The sequence below is a fragment of the Poecilia reticulata genome, linkage group LG23 (genome assembly GCF_000633615.1).
Source record: "Poecilia reticulata strain Guanapo linkage group LG23, Guppy_female_1.0+MT, whole genome shotgun sequence".
Classification (NCBI taxonomy): Eukaryota; Metazoa; Chordata; class Actinopteri; order Cyprinodontiformes; family Poeciliidae; genus Poecilia; species Poecilia reticulata.
The window spans coordinates 9,926,335-9,935,373 of record NC_024353.1 but is presented as its reverse complement, the minus strand read 5'-3'; the positions used below and the strand labels follow the sequence as shown (position 1 = coordinate 9,935,373).

General features: G+C 40.4%; 2 protein-coding genes across 9 annotated transcripts in view; one reads left to right on the top strand and one right to left on the bottom strand.

Annotated features, from left to right (window-relative positions):
• Nucleotides 1-84: 84 nt before the first annotated feature.
• morn2 (MORN repeat containing 2) lies at nt 85-1,516 on the top strand. Of its 5 annotated transcripts, XM_008401078.2 has the most exons (6): nt 85-174; nt 293-362; nt 520-567; nt 924-1,030; nt 1,104-1,240; nt 1,317-1,516. In XM_008401078.2, the coding sequence occupies exons 2-6, from the start codon at nt 356-358 to the stop codon at nt 1,417-1,419; spliced, it is 402 nt and encodes a 133-aa protein (XP_008399300.1). In that variant the 5' UTR covers nt 85-174; nt 293-355; the 3' UTR covers nt 1,420-1,516. The 5 variants fall into 5 exon arrangements, with proteins under 5 accessions (XP_008399300.1, XP_008399302.1, XP_008399298.1 ...); XM_008401080.2 differs by lacking the exon at nt 520-567; XM_008401076.2 differs by having other exon boundaries at nt 113-362.
• Nucleotides 1,517-3,001: 1,485 nt separating this feature from the next.
• The window catches only part of strip2 (striatin interacting protein 2), a 23,814-nt gene continuing 17,776 nt past the window's right edge, over nt 3,002-9,039 (bottom strand). For all 4 annotated transcript variants that reach the window (XM_017302862.1, XM_017302864.1, XM_017302863.1 and 1 more), the window contains 6 exons: nt 8,406-8,532; nt 7,688-7,788; nt 7,537-7,603; nt 7,335-7,439; nt 6,320-6,524; nt 3,002-5,758 (listed from right to left, as the gene is read on the bottom strand). In XM_017302862.1, the coding sequence (XP_017158351.1) occupies nt 5,508-5,758; nt 6,320-6,524; nt 7,335-7,439; nt 7,537-7,603; nt 7,688-7,788; nt 8,406-8,532 (856 nt within the window). In that variant the 3' untranslated portion in view covers nt 3,002-5,507. The remainder of the gene's footprint in view (nt 5,759-6,319; nt 6,525-7,334; nt 7,440-7,536; nt 7,604-7,687; nt 7,789-8,405; nt 8,533-9,039) is intronic.

Genomic DNA, 9,039 nt, shown 5'->3' with positions numbered 1-9,039 from the left:
TATATACATATATATATATATATACATATATATATATATATAGGCCACGCCCCTTCGATGTACAACCCCGTCCTTTTCCGCAAACAGCGGTTGCTGGGCCGCGTCAGAGACCCCATTGTTACCATGGCAACACCTACCTGCAGTTAGCTGCCGGAGCTCATTCTTAATGAAAACGTGTGAAAATTTTAGACTAATTACACCCATTTGGGCACAGTTAAGACTGATTCTTCATTCTCAACGACTCTGGGTTCAATTTTCCGACTTTACACGTCTTTTTTTTTTCCCCATTCAGAGTGAAACAGCGTCTGTTGTGGACTCCGACAGCCATCTGCCAACTGAGGGAAGCTGTCATAGCATGACTGGTGAGGTGCAAATACCATCACACAGAGGAAAAAACCCCCCAAGTGATTCTATTTTCTGTCAGACAATAAAAAGGGGACATAGTTTGAATCTGTAAATATCCACATGTAGACCAATTTTATTTAAGTGTTAAATGCGTTTGGATGTGTTTGTCTGCAGACACTGCAATTAAGGTTTCCCTCATTTTTCCAAATGGGGACAAGTACGGTGAGTAGGGACGGAAACCCAACCAACACTTGAATGTTCGGACCCTTTTCCACAGGTTATGTAATTTCCTGTACAGGTTTAATGACGTTTTACTTAAGATACAACAAAAATCTACAAAGGTTGCCCAACTGATTCCAACCAATGTGGAGCACATTTAGTCAAACCAAGTGGGTCTCACACAGGTTGAGTTGGAAACATTTGTTTGACTAAATGTTTTAATCACACAAAGATAACCTGAGTAGTTATAAAAAATAATTCAAATGATGACAAAAACTTAAGAGTAAAATAAAGTAAATAAAGATTAAAGTAATCAAGAGCAGTGCCAGAGTTACATAAACTGTGTGTTCACGTCACAGAGGGCGAGTGTCGCAAGGCTGAATCTGGAGAGCTGGTGAGAAGTGGCACAGGAAAACACACTTCAGCCAGCGGCATCATATACACGGGAGAGTGGCAAGAGGACAAAGTATGCGTTATCCATCTCTCTGTCCTCTTTTTAACGCCTGTTTGTTTATGATACATGTCTTTCCTCTCTCCAGATGCTGGGCAAAGGGACCCTGCAGTTTCCCTCTGGGGCCGTGTATGAAGGAGAGTTCAAAGGCAACGCGTACAACGGCTTTGGGACGTACACATTTCCGGATGGCTCTATGTATAAGGGCCAATTTTGCAATGACAGGTAGTCACCAGAGTACCCTCAGGCATTTCAAATGTCACAAAGTACAGTTCTGAATATCTGAACTGGTGTTTTATAGGTTGGAGGGAGAGGGTACCTTCACTGACACACAAGGCCTGAGGTGGACTGGAGACTTCCACGGCGAAGCAGCGCCTGGTCTCAAACTGATGCACAACCTCTAGACAAAAAAAAAAAAACAGACTGAAGAATCATTGATTAAAACTAAACTGCATTAGAAAAACACTAACACTGAAGGTTGATTAAACGTTCAAGTGTAAACATCTCTATCTCTATTCAGTAAAACACTTAGATGTTGGAAATCTTGAGGAAGCAGAATCAACGGGTATAGTTTAATCGAAAATATCTTTTATTTAAATTCTTGTTCTCTTCTAAACAGTATAGTACAAACAGTCCGTCTCCGATTGGCTCATCAGGACCTGCTGACGACTCCTTCCCACGAAAGCTCCCAGCTCTTAAAGCAGAATTTGGACACGTAAGCTTTTTTCAGAGAACAGTCGAAGGCAGGGTTAAGGCACCTTTTTACGTTTTCCATGTTTTTTGTGAAATGACAGATGTGGCAAGGGGCGTTTATTTGCTTCACGGATTTAGGAAACGGGTGTAAATGAGTTATAATTTCCAATGAGCAGAGTAAGAAGCCAAGATATACAATTTCAGTTTTAAATTTATTTTGCACCATGTTGACTTTGGAGCTACATTGTCCATCCATCCATCCATTTTCTTACACCCTTGTCCCTTAGTGGGGTCGGGAGGGTGCAGAAAGACCGGGGCCGGCAATCGAACCCAGAACCTTCTTGCTGCAAGGCAACAGCTCTACCAACTGCGCCACTGTGCAGCCCGGAGCTACATTGTTCCAGATTGATTAGCATTTTGGATTATTTCCTTGCAAGGATGAAAATGTTTGTAGAAATGATGCAGAGTTTATCATGAATTTTGTTTTTAAAACACAAATGGTTTGGAGACACTCATGGGGACAGAATTGAAAATCATTGGAAGTCAGCCTGCACCTCACTATGAATATATCCTCACTTTCATGTGTAAAAGAAGCTTGTGTGGTGAGGTCGCCAAACTGGCTCTGGCCCGGGGAGCCACATTTTGCTAAATCCGGCCCTGCTCCCGACACGCACCACATGAACGTTTTAAACTGCCGCCATGAGGCAAACAGTGCCACAACAAGAAAGCAGAACTACTAATCGCCTGCATGGTTTCCTGCCTCAAGACATTAAAACATTACGGGTTTTTTTGTTTCTTTTTGTTATTCTGTGTGTTTTTTGTTTTATCTACTTAATTTTTCCACTCTGGTCTGAAATCCCACAGAAATTCTTTCTCAATTTGTTGTATACTAAAATTATATAATGAAATGCCAGTTAATTAATTTGATTAAGCCAAAGAGCAAGTATCCATGAGCAGAATATCTGCAGTTCAGCGGGCAGCTATCTGAAATTAGCGCGTCATGTCTGTAGCTTAGAGTCACTTTCTGTGCTTCGAAACAGCAAGTGCCTGCCTGTGTCAGCTTCATTTAACACATTACATTATCGGACGGGTTCCGCTTTGGGCGCGTCGGCTGTTTGTAACTACTTCACTTCCAACTCTTACTCCAGGAATTTTAATGGAAAGTGGATGAAGTCAGTTCTCTGTTCTCTTACTTCCGAATCCCCCCTGGTTGCGTTTCACCTGACCTCCAGCATGCACAAATACACTTGGCTCAACGCACATAGCATCCTTAAAAATCAGAACACAAGCAGATCAAGTTTTTAGACAGGGTTTAATAGGTAACTCTGATATTATAATTTATCATTCTGTTGTATAATGCCTCTGTGGATCTGTAATTGCACATACCCCTGAATAAATTCAGTAAAGAGAAGTAACTCCATCCAGAATATACAGATATGGAAGAGTAATAAAAACACACAAATATAGATACTGTACCGACTTCCACAGAATCCTACATGTAAAACACTGTACAAGGTACAAGACACAGCTATTATTATTTTGATTGTACAGTTAAAAGGTAGAAAATAAAACAACTGTATTGCAAACCTCCAGTAGTGATATGAATGCAAAAGTGTCAACATAATTAACAAATAGGAGATGGCACTCAAATTTGGCACAAGATACAAAAAAAAAAAAAAAAAAAGAAAAAAAAAGAAATTAAATGCAGCTGACAAATACAACGTCACAACTGTGTACACCTTCTGGAGTTAAAGTTTGTTGTAATGAACTATGAGAGTGAAGGTTTGTACTTTTCTCCATGTAGTGAGTTAGACAACGGTGAGGAAGATTTTTAAAACTCTTGCTGTATGTTATCTCCATAAACCTGAGAATATATATAAACTATTTTTAAACTATTTTCTTTGTGAAGAAAATTGTGACTTTAACAGGAAAACAGAATAACAATAATAGAGCTAGAAATACAGTTTTTTTTTTTCATAATTTCTGAAGAAAGATTCTTTTCAAAGGTTGTAAGCCGTTGACATCTTACCTGCAGTCGCCAACTTTCTTGACGTCATCGTTCAGGATAAATCAAACCAACTTATTTAGAGTTATATTAATGTAGACACCAAAGGTATTTTCCACTGCATGTAAGATATCGACAGCTTATTACCTTTTAACCCACCTCCGCCTCGGAAATCCTGAAGTATCCTCTTACTGTATGAATACAGGTGCAGAGAAAATGTTGGTCATGCACAATTTGTACACAAAGGCAAGCAGCCGAGCATCAAGATGAGCATCCTTACAAAGACACGGAGGAACTTGTCCCACAGAGCGAGTACACTACAAACCAAAAAAAATGACATCAAAACATCCCACTGTGCTTGTCCGTGTGCGTAACAGCAGCGTTCTGCGCTTGGTGCCCTGCTTGGGTACTCCAAAGTGAAGGAAGAATAGCAAACAAAAAAAACCCCAGCACCAATTATTATAGCAATCAAATCCCACCATCGGTGTGCTGAGCAGTTACATATTGTGCTGTAGATGGAAAGATAAACATGGCGTCCAAGAGAGTCGCTACAGATTTCCAGCTGTTCTGAATAAGTGCTAATTGCTGAGATTTGAGAAACCCAGATGGTTCAGCAGAAAGGCTCAGGGAAGCAACTCCACAAGTAGGAGAATGTAGTGACTGTTGGAAAGTGTGTTGAAGTTGCAGACTTTCTCATTTGTAACTACTTTATGACACACCAAAAATAAAAATTTAACTCAACAACATAGAGAAGCCACAGTTTAGTCAACGCTAACTCTACTGTACAGAATATCAGTAAGTAGCTAGCTTTATTACTACATAATTTTGTGCCCAAGCACGATAAGTTAAATGTACTTTTTGTACAGGAAAGGTCTGAATTTCATCTCCCTGGACTTTTCTGTAGAACCACCCAGAACTCTAGTGCTGACAGGTTTTGATAATTTATAGCAGATGGACGATATCTGTGACTGCAAATTTAACTCCAAACTCAAAATGAAAGTAATTCTCCCCGTCAGTTCTGCCGTTTAATATTAAGCATTCGGCATATAGCTTATTTGTTAATTTTTTAAAAGAAGGATTATTGTTTGACATTCCTTTAACTATATTTGCTGTCCTTTCATAAGCAACACCATAAATAAACTAATACACCTACAGCTGGTTTTCCTTCCTATTTTTTGTAGCTCCCAGAACCACATTTTTTTGTGTTTATATTTATCATTCTTCTTGTAACTTTTTTTTTATTTAGAAAATGCAAAAAACAATGTTTGAGTTTCTGCTTACAATCTAAAACCTCATAATTTGAGCTCATTTGTTTCAGAATAATAAAAAAGTTGTTTTTTAACTTATATTTAAAAAAGAAAATCATCATAAAATGTTTCCCATACAGTGTTACAAATAAATAAAACATAACGAAGGAATCAGAAGAGCACTGACTTACTAAAGAAGAGGGACCAGCGTTTTTTTGGGGGGGAGGGCAGTAAAACTGGCCGAAACAGTGTTGTGCTACAACAATCTGAAAGGTTTTTGAGCTGCTACTTTCATTCTTATGTGCTTACGTGTGTTCACAGTAGTCTTAGGCACATGTTATCATAGAAAATGTGTATGTGCTGCATCAAACCGACCTGATCTTACCTGCGTTCCTTCTTCCTCCTGAGATTTGACCAAACACCGTTGCTTCTTGTCTTGTCGTCTTTCAGCAAAACTTAGCTAACTTCAGAAATAAAAACCACACTTTTTAAATCGACCTCTGCAGTGCCACGTCTCCCCGCTGCCTCCGCCTCCCGGCCTGGGCCGTCACGGGTTCTGCAGTAGCCCCTCCCACTGGATGGGTTGAGAGAACACCTCTCGCTCCAGCCACATCTCGTAGCTGTAGTGGAAGTCCTCCGGCAGCTCCACGCGCTGGCCCAGCACGCTCTGCAGGCAGTTGTCCACGGGCGCGAAGTCGCCGTTTTTGTTCTTGTCGTAGCGCCGGCTGTTGAACTTCTCGATGCTCTCCCGCAGGGCGCACTCCTCCGCCTGGAAGTCCCAGGGTCGGGCATCGATATCTGGTGGCAGAGAGGAGGAGGAGGAGAACTTATATTAGCGCGCGTCGATTGAAATCAATTCCACTTTTTCCAGACAGAACATTTGTGGCCACATTTGCTCGTCTCCAACTAATCCGTCCTTTTCCTATCAATCTGTGCTTCTCTGATGGTGACAAATCACCCTCCTCTGAGGAACAGTGACACTGAGAAGTCTCCCCCATCTATGTTGCTATGGCAACACCACCCAGATTATCGCAAGAGGCTGCTGCAGGATTATGTTTCAGAGCGCACAGTAATACTATAACTAAATGTGCGTAGTAAGGAAGGAAATGTTTGCCTTTTTTTAAATCACACTTATATGTTACAAATGAAACATATTTTAATAGTGGAAAGGAATAACGCTGAAATAAACACAAAGTGACATTTTGAAATAATGGTTTAAATTATTATTGTGTAAAAAAAAAAATCTCTCCAAACCAACCTTTTGTCTTTTTTTTTTTGAGCCACTCTGAGTTGCGTTGCTTTCTGAGATGTTTTGGACCTCAAACCTCCAAACATTAGCCGTTAGAAACGCATGTTTACCGTTTCCGTAGGCCCAGTCGTCATTGAGCCTGTGGCGGACTTTCTGGTAGATGGCCGACATGGTCTTCATGTTGCTCTTCCTCCACTGGCGGCCCAGGTACTTGGTCTGAATCTTGAGCAGCTTGAGAACGTAGAGCTGCATCATGGCCTGCTTGACCTTCAGGGCTCTCTTCAGGATGGGGGCCGACTTAAAAACAACCAACATCTGAAAAGGAGGAAGACATTTACAAAACAAAACTGAAGGAAGGAGTATTTTGTGTTTTGAATTTGAGTATAAAACGCTCGTCTTGAGGAAAGGCTTGTTCTCAAAACACTTGTTTGGCATGTAGATAGCATATAATGGTTGTTATGGAAACTCTTATTGCCCTCCTGTCTGTGCATGCTAGCACCATATACACACATATATATATATATATATAGAGCTATTTATCTGTCTCTCTGACTGAAAATTTAAGTAAACTATTTTCTCATAGCTATTTCCTGTCCTGTCTTGAGTCATGTTCTCTTGTCTTTCTTATTATGAACAGTGGCATTTTAAACATTTGTTGTAAAATCTAAACACTGAAATAAAAATCTGATCGCAGCTTTGAAGTATAAGGCCTCTGGGTTACATCCCGGGTCTGCCACCTTTACAATCTAAAGAGCCATTTTTCCTCTCAGTCTAGCTAAATAAAAGCCGTAAATGTTACATTACAGTAAAACAGACAATATTTTTTTGACATTTCTACTACAGAAAATATTTCAAATGACCCACAGTAATATTTCTATTTCTAAGTTTTAAAATCAGAAAGAGCATAAAACTTTAGCAGATAGAAAAGCTCGTATTTTCCGAGATAATGAATATAAAAGATGTAAACAAATATTACAAGAACTCTCAAAAGGTGGTAAAAATCTCCAATTAATGCAAAATTACACTGCTGCACCTAAATATACATAAACATTGCAGCTTTCCATACATTTTCATCAGGGGTGCTAATGGCTTATCAAGACATCTTACACACACACACACACACACCATGGTTCTGGAGTGTTTCCACTTGGTCAGCTTGTTGAGGATCCTCAGCAGGTTGATACAGGAGAAAAGGTTCCTCCAGCAGAACTGGTTGTTGTCTCCTGCTTCCTAAAAATCAAAAACAAACAAAACAAACGCAACTCAGCCGAGTCAGAGCGACGCACAGATGCTAGCTGATCTTCATCTGGCGCTTTCCGTCACTCACCAAGCTCTCGGCCGTGAGCTCAGGCATCTCATGGACCACGCAGTGGGGAAAGTCCAGCACGCATATGCTGCGACACATCGCACGTTGTCACGTATGTAGCAAAACATTCTGCAACGGTTTTTAATTCGGTAAGTGAGCTAACATTTCCTACCTGTTTTTGGCACTAATATAGGACATGATGTTCTGGTTGAAGAACTTGAGGATGAGCGGGATGCAGTTGGCGAACACCAAATGCTGGGAGACTATTTCGAACTGCGGGAAAAGGAAATGCTCAAAGATGGAAAAATAATCCCGTTTCGTTAATAAGGTTTTTGCACGTGGGAAAGGTCAAGAGTCAGAGGATTTTATTCTCATGCAGCAGAGATAGAAAATCCTTCACATTACTGGAGAGGCTTTAGAAAGATTACACACAGCGTCAGTTCAGCAGTGGACTATCAGGATTTAAAAGTCAAGTGATTAAATATGTGTTAATTTTTTATATCTATCCTGAATTGTTTGGTTGTCAAATAATGTAAAACATATACGAACATTTACAAACACAAACCTATTTGTATTTTATTTGGATTTAATGTGACAGATCAACACAAAGTAATGCATAATTGTGAAGTGCAAGGAAAAGCAGGACCCTAATATTTGCTAATTCTCAGTATTACTGTAGTGCATGCAGTTCCTCTTTGTGGCAGCAGAGGGAGCCAAAATCTTAACTCTACACAGCAGCAAACTGAAGGAGATTACAAGAAACGTTTCCTCATAGCAACAGGAAATATCTGCATCGGTGCATCCCTCCAGAGCAGAACGGAGTGATGATGTCTGGGAGTTTTGGGTGTGGGATCAAAGGTCAGGGGAACACCTGCGCTGATGGCTTGTACCTGGTAGACGTGGTTCAGCTTTAAGTGCTTGAGCAGCAGGAGCAGCAGGGCGGAGATGGCCTTGACGATGATTTCTTTGTGACGGTTCACGTCAATCCCCAGCTTCATGCTCTGAAGGACGGTGATGCTGCAGGACAAACACACACACACACTATAAGTAATCCATTAGATTTTTATGACAGAAATATGTCTAGAAAAAACACGACTAGGCACTTCCTCCTTCGGAGTCAAGGAATAACTTAGACAAACGTGTGACACATCGGGTGGGTAATATTTCTTTTTTCCACTGACTGCATCAGAGACATGCAACAACATATAAATAATACAAACAACAGCGCCTCCTGTAGACAAAGATACAGACTGACGACAAGTGTAACTTTCTGTCTCTATGGTTAGACAAACTGATGAAAGCAGACAAATTCTGTGGAGTAAAAGTCACCTGATGAATAAATCCCTCCTACGTAATGACTAACATAAATATTTGTATTTGTAGACTTTATTTGCCATCTTATTGTTTTATTTCCCTCCTTTTGCCATTATTCCTTCCTTCCTTCCTTCCTTCCTTCCTTCCTTCCTTCCTTCCTTCCTTCCTTCCTTCCTTCCTTCCTTCCTTCCTTCCTTCCTTCCTTCCTTC

Bases quoted from the DNA above. Each gene is read 5' to 3' on its own strand.
- morn2 (XM_008401076.2), top strand. From the start codon at position 167: ATGAAAACGTGTGAAAATTTTAGACTAATTACACCCATTTGGGCACAG. The intron at 363-519 runs GTGAGGTGCAAA...GTTTGTCTGCAG, and splicing joins AAGCTGTCATAGCATGACTG to ACACTGCAATTAAGGTTTCC. The intron at 1,031-1,103 runs GTATGCGTTATC...TCCTCTCTCCAG, and splicing joins GAGAGTGGCAAGAGGACAAA to ATGCTGGGCAAAGGGACCCT.